The 15,658-nt window shown below is 41.9% G+C and overlaps 1 protein-coding gene across 2 annotated transcripts; it reads left to right on the top strand.

The window, feature by feature from the left end:
• The first annotated feature begins 2,977 nt into the window (after positions 1–2,977).
• Positions 2,978–14,553, top strand: LOC112220749 (dual specificity protein kinase CLK4). Of its 2 annotated transcripts, XM_024382618.2 has the most exons (12): positions 2,978–3,125; positions 3,755–3,912; positions 8,565–8,823; positions 9,488–9,587; positions 9,996–10,062; positions 10,280–10,396; positions 11,467–11,633; positions 12,673–12,767; positions 12,930–13,059; positions 13,441–13,523; positions 13,677–13,847; positions 13,987–14,553. In XM_024382618.2, the coding sequence occupies exons 2-12, from the start codon at positions 3,755–3,757 to the stop codon at positions 14,134–14,136; spliced, it is 1,497 nt and encodes a 498-aa protein (XP_024238386.1). In that variant the 5' UTR covers positions 2,978–3,125; the 3' UTR covers positions 14,137–14,553. The 2 variants fall into 2 exon arrangements, with proteins under 2 accessions (XP_024238386.1, XP_024238387.1); XM_024382619.2 differs by lacking the exons at positions 2,978–3,125; positions 3,755–3,912; positions 9,488–9,587 and having other exon boundaries at positions 8,691–8,823.
• Positions 14,554–15,658: the final 1,105 nt, after the last annotated feature.

The raw sequence follows: 15,658 nt of genomic DNA, 5'->3' as shown, positions 1-15,658 counted from the left end.
ATGGGTGGTGCGCATGCTTCGAAGTCTGACCAGCAGGCCGCTCCGTTTACCTCTTCTGCGGCTACGTTGTTTTGGGTCGGCCTCTGGGATCAGATCAAATGCCCTGGGTGGTGGTGCAGACAAAGGATCCGCTTCTGGAAAGTCATATTCCTGGATTAATGTTGGTAAGTTGACGTCGCTCTGATATTTAATAGTTCTTCCCGGCTGTATGTAATAGCAGTTAAGATTTTCTATGCTAACCTCTAGCGTCGAGCAATCCCGTATCCGGGAGCGTAATCATAGCCTCAAGCTCATTACCATAACGCAACGTTTCCTATTCATGAAAATCGCAAATGAAATGAAATAAATATATTCAAACACAAACTTAGCCTTTTGTTAACAACACTGTCATCTCAGATTTTCTAAATATGCTTTTCAACCAAAGCTACACAAGCATTTGTGTAAGAGTATTGATAGCCTAGCATAGCATTAAGCCTAGCATTCAGCAGGCAACATTTTCACAAAAACAAGAAAAGCATTCAAATAAAATAATTTACCTTTGAAGAACTTCGGATGTTTTCAATGATGAGACTCTTAGTTAGATAGCAAATGTTCATTTTTTCCCAAAATATTATTTGTGTAGACGAAATAGCTCCGTTTTGTTCATCACGTTTGGCTAAGAAAAAGACCAGAAAATGCAGTCACTTACAACGCCAAACTTTTTTCCAAATTAGCTCCATAATATCGACAGAAACATGGCAAACATTGTTTAGAATCAATCCTCAAGGTGTTTTTCACATATCTATTTGATAATCTATCAGTGGCAGTTGGCTTCTCATCAGAAGCAAATGGAAAAATACTGCAGCTGGAGATTACGCAATAATTGCGATGGAGGACACCAAGCGACCACCTGGTAGATGTAGTCTCTTATGGTCAATCTTCCAATGATATGCCTACAAATACATCACAATGCTGCGGACACCTTGGGGAAAACGTGGAAAATGTAAGCTGACTCCTAGCTCCTTCACAGCCATATAAGGAGTCATTGGCATGAGGCGGTTTCAAAAAATGCGGCACTTCCTGATTGGATTTTTATCTGGGTTTTTTCTGTAACATCAGTTCTGTGGCACTTACAGACAATATCTTTGCAGTTTTGGAAACGTCAGTGTTTTCTTTCCAAAGCTGTCAATTATATGCATAGTCGAGCATCTTTTCATGACAAAGTATCTTGTTTAAAACGGGAACATTTTTCATCCAAAAATTAATATAGCGCCCCCTATATCCAAGAAGTTAACAATGTAAGAAATAATACATTAAAAACACAAAATACTGCATAGTTTCCTAAGTGAGGCGACCCTCTCTGTCGGCACCATCTTGCTACCGATCTTGTCTCACCTCTGCAACTCCGCAACGGGTTTGGGAGAGGCGAAGGTCAAGTCATCTATCCTCCGAAACATGACCGCACTCCTTAACACCCGCCTGCTTAACCCAGAAGCCAGCTGCACCAATGTGTTGGAGGAAACACTGTTCAACTGATGACCGAAGTCAGTCTGCAGGCGCCTGGCCCACCACAAGGAGTCGCTAGGGTATGATTAGCCAAGTAAAGCTCCCCCGGCCAAACCCTCCCCTAACCTGGAAGACGCTTGGCTAATTGTGCGCCGCCCTATGGTACTGTGACACAGCCTGGGATCAAACCTGGGTCTGTAGTGACGCCTCAAGCCCTGCGCTGCAGAGCCTTAGACCTCTGTGCCCCTCAGCAGGCCCTCGTCCAATGATTATTTTGTAATGTAATGGAACTGAGAGTCATGATCAAGGGCTAGGGGAGGCATGTTTTGATGGGACCATTTTAGTAGCTACTAGACTAGATAAAAATGTTTTCTGATATGCATACAGGAAATAATTAAATCAAATCAAATTGTAATGGTCACATACACATGGTTAGCAGATGTTGATGCGAGTGTAGTGAAATGCTTGTGCTTCTAGTTCCGACAGTGCAGTAATATCTAACAAGTAATCTAGCAAATTCCCCAACAACTACCAAATACACACAAATCTAAAGGGGTGAATGAGAATATGTACATATAAGAATATGGACGAGCGATGGCCGAGCGGCATAGGCAAGGTGCAATAGATGGTATGAAATACAGTATATACATGTGATCTGAGTAATGTAAGATATGTAAACATTATTAAAGTGGCATTATTTAAAGTGGCATTGTTTAAAGTGACTAGTGATCCATTTGTTAAAGTGTCCATTGATTGGGTCTCAATGTAGGCAGCAGCCTCTCTAAGTTAGTTATAGCTGTTTAGCAGTCTGATGGCATTGAGATAGAATATGTTTCTCAATCTCTCGGTCCCAGCTTTAATGCACCTGTACTGACCTCACCTTCTGGATGATAGCGGTGTGAACAGGCAGTGGTTGTTGTACTTGATCTTTTTGGCCTTCCTGTGACATTGGGTGCTGTAGGTGTCATGGAGGGCAGGTAGTTTGCCCCCGGTGATGCGTTGTGCAGACCACACCACCCTCTGGAGAGCCTTGGTTGAGGGCGGTGCAGTTTTCGTACAGCCCGTCAGAATGCTCTCGATTGCGCATCTGTAAAAGTTTGTCAGCCTACCCCACCGTGCTTGGGGGGGAAAGAGAATCAGGAAATGCTGTTTGACTTGATAATCCAAAAACATTCATTACTTAGTCCAGGACAGTTCAACAGGTGACTATCCAGGAAGGGAAAATAAAGAAATATGAACACTGGGTGTCTGCATGGATGTTGGTGTCTGAGTTTATTTACGGGACAAACAAATAGGTTTACGTTTCTGCGTGGGACACCTTCATCAGAATGGGCCAACTGAGGGTGAGGAATGGTTTGGATTTCAGGCCTGCTGCACAGATAAAAGGGGAAACCTACATTCTCTTCCTCAATGCCCACAAGAAACGTTTTCTTAAAAAACTACAATCTCCAAAATTCCCAACATTGGGCGTAGTACAGCATTTGACGTCAATTATTTACTTACGTATGGAAAGTTCCAGCAGCAGAGTTCGCCATTTTGTAGGAAGGTTAGTTTGTGCAGTGTACAGAAGTAGCTACTGAAAAATACATTTTTTTTAACCTATTAATTCGTATTTTGGGATACATCAAACGTTAGATAAGGTGAGGACAGGTTATTTCATGTGTCATAGAACGGAAACCATATATAATCCGTTCAATGTTAAAGCCGTTTGCTAGCCTCCACGTTTCGTCGACGAACCAGGAAGCTAGCTAGCTAAAGCGTTACTATAACTGGCTATCCATACTTTTTTTTTTTTTTACCCGAAAATAAATATTGACAATCGTTTTTTGTGTGTGTTGACGCTACAGCGTTTCTCTCAGATGTTGCTAACGTTATCTATAGACGTCTAGCCAGCTAGCTTTACGTTTAACTTATTTTTGTTATTAGTTAACTTTAGTTACCGTTAGCTAGAAAGCTAACGACGTTAGCTAATTAGCAGTATAGAACAAAGACGTCGCCAGTCAGTGGCAACAAAGAGAATAGATTGACCATGTTTATCTTGCTAACTTACCTAGACAATGCTTGCAAAATAATAATTTCATAGGTCTCCTATTGTATGGTTGAATTCACTATATTACATGTATACGAATATCTAGCTTGCTAGCTAATTTCACGTTAGCTATATTTAGATTTTAATTATTTTCGACGTTTGTTGGCAGCTAGCCATGTTGCTAGCTTTAACGTTAGCTAGCTATGTATCTAATGTGAAAATTCATCACTTGTGTGGCAGATGCGGCAGTCAAAGCGAATGCGTTCCCCTGGTGTTTGGCTAAATGAGTTCAGCTGGGAGGAGAGAGTGGAGAGCCGAAAGCGACAGAGGCAAGATGATTCGCACAGCAGTGAAAGGGAGAACAAATCTCGAAGACTTAACCTCGAATCAAATGAAGGGTAAATATTGTGACCCCATCTGTCATCACTTCACTGTAGTCGCCAACAGAACTATCAGATGCTCCACCTATCCTCAAGCAACCCTTAACTAGATCTCTCCTTTTTACTTACTAGAAATACCAACCATACCGACTTGCCTGGTTAAATAATTGTAAAAATCCCATCACGCTTGTTTAAACTGACCTGCACAGGGGTCAGAAGGCAATCAAGGTTACATTGAGACAAGCGATATGGCTCAGGAAATGTACCTCAATCCAGGAATGAGATTGACCCATTATCCCAACTGTTACACCTAAAAAATTGACAACTGCTTGTTCATCAGTCGTTTTAATGTTCTCGGTGTAACCTTGATACATTTGACAATCATATTTATCATCTATAGGTTCATTTGGTTCATCGAACACAGCTATAACATGCGCACTGCATACAGAGCCGATTTTGAGCAGGATTCTCCTGCAGCTCCTCAGCTGTTTAATGCTGGAGTAATAGATGATTTTATAAGCCCATTCATTGCGCAACAATTCTAAATGCCATTATGTATTAATTGTTTTGGTGTACGATTTTTAAAAATATCTATTCTTTCAGAAAATTGATTGACGCGCACCTCCCATTCATTCAAGTGCAGGCAACAGGCTATCAGCGCGTCACCCACCACTTTACAATGTGAGCTGGAGGGAGTATGCATTTTGAAAACATACTTAATTGTTTGAACCCTTAATGTTTTATTTTATATTATGAGGCATGCCTTGCGTCAAAGTAGCTGTTCTTCTTTAGATTATTTAAACGAGTTTAGAATCTGGAGCATCAGCATTTGTGGGTTCGATTACAGGCTCTAAATGGCCAGAATTTAAGACCTTTCTTCTGAAACGCGTCAGTCTATTCTTGTTCCAAGAAATGAAGGCTGTTCCATGCCAGAAATTGCCAAGAAACTGAAGATCTCGTACAACGCTGTGCCCTTCACAGAACAGCGCAAACTGGTTCTAACCAGAATAGAAATAGGAGTGGGAGGCCCCAGAGCACAACTGAGCAAGAGGACAAATACATTAGTGTCTAGTGCGGCATCCGTTTCTCAAACAAGTCCTCAACTGGCAGCTTCGTTAAATAGTACCCGTAAAACTGCAGTCTCCTTGTCAACAGTGAAGAGGTGACTCTGGGATGCTGGCTTTCTAGGCAGAGCTGCAAAGAAAAAGTGATATCTCAGACTGGCCAATAAAAATAAAAGATTAAGATAGACAAAAGAACACAGACACCGGACAGAGGAACATTGGAAAAAAGTGTTATAGACCATTGAATCTATCTTTGAGGTGTTCGGATCACAAAGAAGAACATTCGTGAGACACAAAAAATAAAAAAATGCTGGAGGAGTGCTTGACGCCATCTGTCAAGCATGGTGGAGGCATGGTGATGGTCTGGGGGTGCTTTGGTGGTGGTGGTGGTGGTAGTGTGGGAGATTTGTACAGGGTAAAAGAGCCTTCTTTAAGATCATCACTCCATTTTGCAACACCATGCCATACCCTGTGGACGGTGCTAAATTGGAGCCAATTTCCTCCTACAAAAAGACAATGACCAAAAGCACAGCACCAAACTATGCGATAACTATTTAGGGAAGAAGCAGTCAGCTGGTATTGTCTATAATGGAGTGTTCAGCACAGTCACCCAATCTCAACTCTATTGAGCTGTTGTGGGAGCAGCTTGATCATATGGTACGTAAGAAGTGCCCATCAAGCCAATCCAACTTGTGGGAGGTGCTTCAGGAAGCATGGGGGTGAAATCTCTTCAGATTAGCTCAACAAATTGACAACTAGAATGCCGAAGGTCTGCATGACTTTAATTGCTGTAAATGGAGGATTCTTTGACGAAAGCAAAGTTTGAAGGACAATTATTATTTTAATTAAAAATCAGTATTTGTAACCATGTCAATGTCTTGACTATGTTTCCTATTCATTTTGCAACTCATTTCATGTATGTTTTCATGGAAAACAAGGACATTTCCAAGTGACTCCAAACTTTTGAATGGCTGTGTATGTGTACAGTTTAAGTCAGAAGTTTATTTACACTTAGGTTGAAATCATTAAAACTCATTTTTCAACCACTCCACTAATTTCTTGTTAAGAAACTATGGTTTTGGCAAGTCGGTTAGGACATCTACTTTGTGCATGTCACAAGTCATTTTCAAACAATTGTTTACAGACAGATTATTTCACTTATAATTCACTGTATTACAATTCCATTGGGTCAGAAGTTTACATACACAAAGTTGACTGTGCCTTTAAACAGCTTGGAAAATTCCAGAAAATGATGTCGTGGCTTTAGAAGCTTCTGATTGACATAATTTGAGTCAATTGGAAGTGTGCCTGTGGATGTATTTCAAGGCCTACCTTCAAGCTCAGTGCCTCTTTGCTTGACATCATGGGAAAATGAAATCAGCCAAGACCTCAGAAAAAAAAATTGCAGGCCTCCACAAGTCCTGGTTCGTCCTTGGGAGCAATTTCCAAACACCTGAAAGTACCACGTTTATCTGTAAAAACAATAGTACGCAAGTATGAACACCATGGGACCACGCAGCAATCATACCACTCAGGAAGGAGATGCGTTCTGTCTCCTAGAGATAAATGTACTTTGGTGCGAAAAGTGAAAATCAATCTCAGAAGAACAGCAAAGGACCTTGTGAAGATGCTGGAGGAAACCAGTATAAAAGTATCTATATCCACAGTAAAAACGAGTCCTATATCGACATAACCTGAAAGGCCACTCAGCAAGGAAGAAGCCACTGCTCCACAACCGCCAAAAAAAAGCCAGACTATGGTTTGCGACTGCACATGGGGACAAAGATCGTACATTTTGGAGAAATGTTCTCTGGTCTGATGAAACAATAATAGAACTGTTTGGCCATGATCACCATTGTTATGTTTGTAGGTAAAAGGGGGAGGCTTGCAAGCCGAAGAACACCATCCCAACCGTGAAGCACGGGGGTGGCAGCATCATGTTGTGGGGTTACTTTGCTGCAGGAGGGACTGGTGCACTTCACGAAAATTATGTGGATCTATTGAAGCAACATCTCAAGACATCAGTCAGGAAGTTTAAGCTTGGTCCGCAAATGGGTCTTCCAAATGGACAATGACCCCAAGCATACTTCCAAAGTTGAGGCAAAATGGCTTAAGGACAACAAAGTCAAGGAGTGGCCATCACAAAGCCCTGACCTCAATCCTATAGAACATTTGTGTGTGGAACTGAAAAAGTGTGTGTGCGAGGAAGGGGGCCTACAAACCTGACTCAGTTACACCAGCTCTGTCAGGAGGAATGGGCCAAAATTCACCCAACTTATTGTGGGAAGCTTGTGGAAGGCTGCCTGTAACGTTTGACCCAAGTGAAACAATTTAAAGACAATGCTACCAAATACTAATTGAGAGTATGTAAACTTCTGACCCACTGGGAATGTGATGAACGAAATATAAGCTGAAATAAATCATTCTCTCTACTATAATTCTGACATTTCACATTCTTTAAAATAAAGTGGTGATCCTAACTGCCCTAAAACAGGGAATTTTTAATAGGATTAAATGTCAGGAATTGTGAAAAACTGAGTTTAAATGTATTTGGCTAAGGTGTATGTGAACTTCTGACTTCAGCTGTATATATAAAAAAAAAAAAATGGTTTCTGACTCTGGGGAAGTAGATAATGGGCCTCATTGCCAATATTCCTTAGTCATGGAATTCCATTTGTCAAAATGTGTATGAACCCTGCTCTTTATATTTTCAAAGTTTTAACTCTTATGGGAAGTCATTGGACATTTTCAATGTCTTTTTTTTATTGCTGGAAGGTTAAACCTTTCCAGTTTCTGTGTCCGTCCCTGAGCTGTATGCTATGTGAGCGAAGTTCATGGTGGAAGTTTCCAGGGCAGGAGGAAAGGGCAGGGCAGCTCTAATATTAAGTCCCCCAGCGACGCAGACCTTTTCCTGGAAGAGACCTGACACCCACTAGGGTGCCATCATGGCTCTGAAGGTCTGCTTCAGACCACATTCCTCAAAGCCTCTCCTGAAAGGGCTTCACGGGTTCGTCACTAAGCCACATCAATAACTGTCATAGTGGACACCTATGCTTTCCAGTGTGCACATTGGAGTGTGTGTGTGGGGGGGGCTTGTGCATTATTATATACATTCAGCCGGCTTCTCATATTTATGATAGATAAATGTGAAAGGTTTGATATGAAAGGATAACATTTATTTTGTCAATTGCACACAAGGTCCAACCAAAACTTGACTTCCGCTTTTAACTCATCCTAAATCGGAGAGCTGTTGTTGTGGATGGTTAACTGCCTTGCTCAAGGGCAGAACCACACATTTTTCACCTTTCGGTAAATAACGCTAGGCTACCTCCCGCCCTACATGTCATGATCTGTTCTGTCTGTCTAGTTTGTTGCGTCAGTTTACCCCTAGAACTATGAATCTACCATGTGCTTGAACGCCAGACTCTAGGCTTTCACACCAAGAACACTGTAATAATGATGTAGCACCCTGTAGTCGTAAATCAGCTTGTTACTAATACATATAAAGCCCCTTGGGATAGGGTGTCGGTGAAGCCATTGGAACCAAGCAGTGGCTAAGTAGGCAGGAGGAGGAGTCAGTCGCTAAGCTGTGTTTCTCCCTTTCAGGCATTACCTGGAGACCCACAGCCTGAATCAGCAGAGGCTAGAGTCTAAGGACAAGGGGGCCAGAGTAGCCAGCCTGGAGATGGGCTACGACGAGGACAGCAGGGGCGCCTCCAGGGATAGAGACGGAGACCGCGAAAGGGACAAGGAGTGGCACCACTACAGCAAATCATCTGGTCGGAGCGGCAAGAGCGGCCGCAGCAGACGCAGTAGCCGCCGAGGGCGGAGACGCAGCCCTTCTCACTTACGCTCCTCTTACTCGGTATGAGAACATCCTACTCTCTCATTTTCCTTCCCAATATGGTTATTAATGGTGTTAGCATTCTGTGTGTGTATCTCTCGCCGTATGTACCACACCCACAGTAAAAAAGACTTATGGATCCTATGTTAGTACCCAAAGTCACTGACGATCATCTAGGCATAACTTTAACAGACTAGGAGCAAACACCTTTACGAGGCTTCAATAAGAATAGTCAAGGGAAGCTTTATATTTATCATTCACAGTCAGAAGATAACCAGGAACTGTAACTTGAAGGAGACAAATTCATATTAGCATATTCAACACTGTGATAGCTTATCATTTTTTTTGTACCGTTTACTTTGAGAAAGTCTCTCACATGAACATTCTTGTTGCCGTGTTTCTCTTCTGTAACACCCACTATGTGGTGACGCCCCCTATGCCTTTCTCTGGTGGGGCTGAATTTGAATGTGCTGCTCCCGCTGTGGTCCGCTGGCGCTGCCTGGTTCGCTACTACCCACCCACTCTGAATGGGCCGATCCATCCGAATCTCTTCCCCCACGTCCGATTCCCCCCCGCTGAATGAATGAATGGCACGTTCCCTCCGGTTGTGGTGGCCTGGCCTGATGTTCTCTGGGTCGATGATGATGGTGGTTGATGGTTGATGATGGTGGTGATGGGACAACAGAGGAGCCATCATCGCAGGAGCAGGAAAAGATCCAGGAGTGTTGTGGATGATGACGAGGGTCACCTGGTCTATCACAGGGGAGACATGCTGAGAGCGAGATGTATAGAATATATTCCCCTTTTTTTCTCTGTCAACTATCTATATCTCTTTTGTTGTTACAGTTTGGTTTTGATATGGCGTACTGTTGCAAAATACCCATTCTATTGTAGGCATGTATTGTATTTGGGCGGGTAGTGTTTATCACTGTATTGTTAAATGTTGATTAGTATTACACCTTGCTACATAACATCATTATTAGTGTGATGTGTGTACTGTGTCTTATGTGCTGTTGGCTTGGAGCCCTGTTCTGTTCTAGTTGCAGACAGTATAATGCTAAATCCATATCAAACAAAGCAGCTTAGGTCAAATCAGTGCTAGCGGCAGCCATTTTGTGGCAGATCAGGTGTCATGGTAGTGGATGCCTGTCGTCACTCCTCTGGTTCTAACTAGTACTCTTTAATCCCTGTAGATGAGATTGTGTCCACTCTAGGAGAAGGAGCCTTTGGAAAAGTCGTGGAATGCATCGATCACTCTAAGTAAGTCGCTCACTGGAAACTTCTGGATGTCATGGTGACTGTGCTACTCTTTCTGCTCTCTCCGTTAACTTTTGAGCACCTCCCTCGAGCCGAGATGAATGACCCGCTCGAATGTGTACAGTATGCTCTCACAAACTCTGTTATTCACTTTCTCGTTTGAAAGCCTCTCCCTTCTCTAGACTTAACTGTTGGATGTTTGTGTCATCTGTGATTCCAGAAGTGGTGCTCGCATGGCACTGAAGATCATTAAAAACATTGACCGCTACCGTGAGGCGGCCATGGCTGAGGTGGAGGTGCTGGAGCAGATGAACTCTCTGGACTGTGACCGGAGATAGTAAGTCTCACACACAGTTAGAACAAGCCACATACATTAGCAGAAATCAGGTTGGTCCTGCATTACGAAGATGAGAAGCAGTCACACATGCAGCAGTTGGCTACACAGCAGTAGTAGGCTATCTGCCAGGCTTACACTTTACTTATGGACTATCGCTAAAATATCTCACTTTAATTATCAAATATCTGTGTTTGTCATCAATATCAGAGATTATCTTACCTAGCTAGCTGCCTTAACCTCTCTAGGGTATGTGAGACGCTAGCGTCCCATCTGGCCAACATCCAGTGAGATTGCCGAGCGCCAAATTCAAATACAGAAAACCTCATTATAAAAATTCAGAAAACAAAACATATTTTACATAGGTTTAAAGATGAACTTCTTGTGAATCCAACCACGGTGTCAAATTTTTAAAAAGGCTTTACGGCGAAAGCATACCGTACGATTATTTGAGAACATGGCCCAGTTGACAAATTATTACAAACAGTAACCAGCCAAGCAGAAGCGTTACAAAACTCAGAAATAGAGATAAAATTCATCCCTTACCTTTGATGATCTTCATATGGTGGCACTCAGAAGACATTCATTTACTCAATAAATGTTCCTTTTGTTCGATAGTCTCTTTATATCGAAAAACCTCTGTTTTGTTTGCGTTTTCTTCAGTAATCCACAGGCTCAACGCAGTCAAAACAGGCAGACAAAAAAATCTAAATTGTATCCGTAAAGTTCATAGAAACATGTCAAACGATGTTTATATGCAATTCTCAGGTTGTTTTTAGCCTAAATTATCTATAATATTTCAACCGGACAATAACGTCATCAATATAAAAGGTAAACAAGAAATGCACTCTCTCGGGTTTCGTATGAAAAAGCTCTGTGACACGTCAAGGTCCACTCATTCAGACTGCTCTTACTCCCTCATTTATAAGAATACAAGCCTGAAACCATTTCTAAAGACTTGACATCTAGTGGAAGGCATAGGAACTGCAAACTGCTAAATGACAAAAATGTAAATGCAAGTCCCTCTTTTGTCTCTGTCCTTCCCCATTCTCTCCTCCCTCTTTCTGTCTCAGTGCGTGTGTGAGGATGCTGGACTGGTTCGACCACCATGGCCACGTGTGTATATCGTTTGAGCTGCTGGGTCTCAGTACCTATGACTTCCTTAAGCAGAACAACTTCCAGCCTTTCCCCGTAGAACACATCAGAATCATGGCCTACCAGATCATCAGAGCCGTACGATGTGAGTAGTTACCATAATATTACATTTTAGAATGTATTGGAGTAGTCAGTGAATAGGATTTCTGTGGTGGTAACCACCATCCACTCTGGATAAGACCACTGCTAAATGTCACAGCTGAATTATTGTGTGTCCCGAATTGCACCCTATTTTTCTCTATTGCAGTGCATTTTTGGGGGAATATGGGTGTCATTTGAGAGGCAGACATTGTAAATAGTGGTGACGACAGAGATTGTTATTTGAGTTAGGGATGTCAGTCTGCAGACCCTAAACTGATCCAAATGTAGCATGCATCAGTCAGAAAATCAATTCAAACGTTATGCATCACCCGTAACCAATCATATTACATTTTTTATACCTTCCGAAAATACCTAATATTTTGTGACAACTGATAAGTTCTCTCCTTCAGTGTCGAACTGCATGTGACTATGTTGACAGTCATTGATCTACAAGTCATTTTGCATGCCAAACAACCCCAGGCAATATATGTAGCCTAGTCAAACTGCGCACTGTGCCCAGCTTCGCTCCTTTTCCTGGTCTTGCACCTTCAGCATTAAAATGATAAAGTGACAACTGTTGAAAAATATTTTACCAGAATAGAAGTGAACTACCGGAGACAACTGATCTGGCTATACCTGCTGAATGGGACTTAAAATATATTTTATTTTGATTGTTCAGGTTCACCATCAGCAATAGTTTTGTTCGTTTTGCTTTCAGCAATAATTTTTTAAAATTTGATTTTGAGATGGGTTGTAAATCCAAAGTTGTGCTGTATATTCATTGGCTTGTCATAGCTCATTTGTAAATGATAAATATTGAGAGATTACTAGCTCAAACACTTAATCTGCAAAAATTACAAGTTCATTATTGGGTGATAGTGATTTAAACAAAGGCTGCATTTATCTAGATGCTTATCGAATTGTCTTGAATGGAAAAGATGCACATCCCTAATACGAGTGTATCCAAGCATATGGTGTAATAGAAATGAGTGTTGTCTACTTTCCTGCCTGTGTTGATTGTGTTTTGTTTGTGTTTGTTTTAGTCCTGCATAAGAACAAGCTGACACACACTGACCTGAAGCCGGAGAACATTCTGTTTGTGGACTCGAAGTACGACATCGAGTACAATGCCAAAATGGTACGAGTCTTATCTACCTGCTCTCCGATTTGACAATACACGGACTCACCTTAAATGAACTGAAGTTCGCTGATTTGGTTGTCAAGCCTTACATGACTTGACTTTGTGTACTGTCTGACTAACTCAAATGAATATTTGTCATGACTCATCTCTGCCCTACAGAGACGTGACAAGAGGACGTTGAAGAACCCGGATGTGAAGGTGGTTGATTTTGGCAACGCCACGTATGAACACGACCACCACACCTCCGTAGTGTCCACACGCCACTACCGCGCTCCAGAGGTCATTCTGGGTAAGATACCAACTTTGCCACAACGCCAAGTCATGATTAGATCAACTTTATTATCCCACCAGGGGGAAAGTAATTTGGTAATTTGCTTAGAAGGACAAAGTACATAGTTTGTGAAAACACAGAATAATACACAATAAATTATTATGAAAATTGCAATGGGTTACATATTTACAGTGAAAGTACAATAAATATTTACTCTTATCAACCAATTAATAGTCCAGGCACTTACTGATGGTATGTGATACAGGTGCTTACAGACTTGAGATGTGTCCCAAATGACGCCCTATTCCCTATAGCACTTCTGTTCACCAGGGCACATGGGGCTCTTGCCTCCTTCGTTTCTCTGTTAGTGATGTAATGCTTTTCTCTCTCGGTGTGTAGGTTTGGGATGGGACCATGCCTGTGACGTGTGGAGTCTGGGCTGTATCCTCATTGAGTACTACCTGGGGTCAACTCTCTTCCAGGTGGGTGACTATCTGCTGTCACATCAACAGCGTCATACTAGAATGCCTTCTAAATCATGCATTCATCTTAAGGTGTTCAGGCTTCTTTCTATGCAAGGGTAGATCAGTGTGTCCTGGATGTAGCCTCATCTCCATCTCTCTTCTCTCCTGCAGACCCACGACAGTAAAGAACACCTGGCTATGATGGAGAGGGTCCTTGGCACCATACCTGTACACCTCCTGCAGAAAACCAGGAAGCGTCGGTACGTCCATCGTTACAAGCTGGACTGGGACGCACACAGCTCTTCTGGCAGATATGTGAGGAAACACTGCAAACCACTCAAGGTGAGGAGGGCCTCTTGCAATATGGGCGAACCTATTTTGTATTGCGAATTATATAAAGCCTTCTGAATCACAGTGTTGGTGTGTCCTGTGTTGGCTGATATCGATGAATCTAACCATCTCCTCTGTCTTCTTCTCTCAGCAATACATGACGGCCCAGAGTGCTGACCACGAACAGCTGTTTGACTTGGTCCAGAAGATGCTGGAGTATGACCCGACTAAACGCCTCTCCCTGGACCAGGCTCTCAGACACCCCTTCTTCACCTGCCTACTCAAGGCCACCAAAAACTGACCTTCCAACCCTACCTGTCACTGTGACAACTGTTGACAACTGTTGACAATGGCCATCGCCATGACAACCATGATGATTGATGATCGCCGTGGCAATACTTTCTGACTCTCCGAGAGAGATTGTTTAGCAATGACTGTATCAGTCTGCCCACATGGCTCCGTAGTCAATCAAATTTCAGTCAAATTTATTTATAAAGCCCTTTTTACATCAGCCGATGTCACAAAGTCCATCGCTGTCATGCTAGTTAGTGTTAATTTATTGTTTTGTAGTATTGTAGCAACTGTTTGTACTTATTAATCTGATGCATTATTGAGTTGTACAATTTTTGTTCAAGTCCCTTTTTTCAATTTGACTGGATTTGTAACTTTTGGAATATCACTGTGTACATTTCTCAATAAAAACTAAAATATGAAAGTATCTAGTGGGGTCCAGAATTTTCAAAGATGGCTGTCAAAATAATTGCATCCCATGTTTTCAGTACTCCAGTACCCTCTCCTTGCGAGGAAACCAAACTCAGCTTTTTGCTAAAATCTTATGCATATGAGGTATTTTCTGCATATTTGTAATTTTGAAGGCCAAACCCACCATTGGTGTGCGTAGCCAAAGAGCTCTATGGTCAGATGACATGAAAATAGAGCTCTTTGGTCAGGCACACCAATGGTGGGTTCTGCCTCTGAAAGAACAATGCCTTTTCAGAAAATCTCATCCCTGTTGTAAAATATGGTGGTAGATCTTTATTGGGCTGTTTTGCTTTATGAAGAACCAATACATTTTTGCTAAAAATCTGGTTGCCTCTGTGAGGAGGCTGAACCTTGGCCACAAGTGAATCTTCCAGCAAGGCAATAATCTCAACAACACAACATCCACAAAGAAATGGTTAATTGACCACAAAATCAACATTTTGCAATGGCCATCTCAGCCTCCGGACTGGAAAACCTGTGAGTTGAATTGAAGGCAATCCATAAAGCGCAGATGACATATCAAGGATCTGTAAAAATTCTGTATGGGGGAATGGTCTAAAATCCCTCCCAATGTGTTCTCCAATCTCATATTTTTATCCTCGCAAGGGGAGTGTGCAGGAGTATTGAAAACATGATCCAATCATTTTGACTTTTTTAAAAGATTTTTTATTACATCTTAAACATGATCTCTCTCTGAGCAATTGTATTAGTATAAAATAATATAATCCCCCCCAAAAAAAAAGAAAAATTGCATAAAATATTATTTTATACAGTATTTTTGCTCATCTTTATCAAGGGATTCAATAATTCTGGACCCCGCTGATTATGTGCAACAACAAAGATAACCCTGTGCACAGCATTGTGTTTAGTTCAGGGGTTCTCAACCTTTCCCCAAAATGACCCCTAATCCCTCAAATCAATAAGGCATTGGGACCCCCCAGGAAACTCAGGATCCTTAGGTTGGGAACCGCTGCTCCAGTTCCAGGTTCTGGTTTTAAAATGTCCCCTGCAATGAAGTTTAAGAAACGTTACATAAATGTCATCTTTAATATCAGAAACTA

This window comes from Oncorhynchus tshawytscha, linkage group LG21, assembly GCF_018296145.1.
Source record: "Oncorhynchus tshawytscha isolate Ot180627B linkage group LG21, Otsh_v2.0, whole genome shotgun sequence".
NCBI classification, from domain to species: domain Eukaryota; kingdom Metazoa; phylum Chordata; class Actinopteri; order Salmoniformes; family Salmonidae; genus Oncorhynchus; species Oncorhynchus tshawytscha.
The sequence above is the reverse complement of the archived record's forward strand: the minus strand, read 5'-3'. Positions and strand labels throughout refer to the sequence as shown.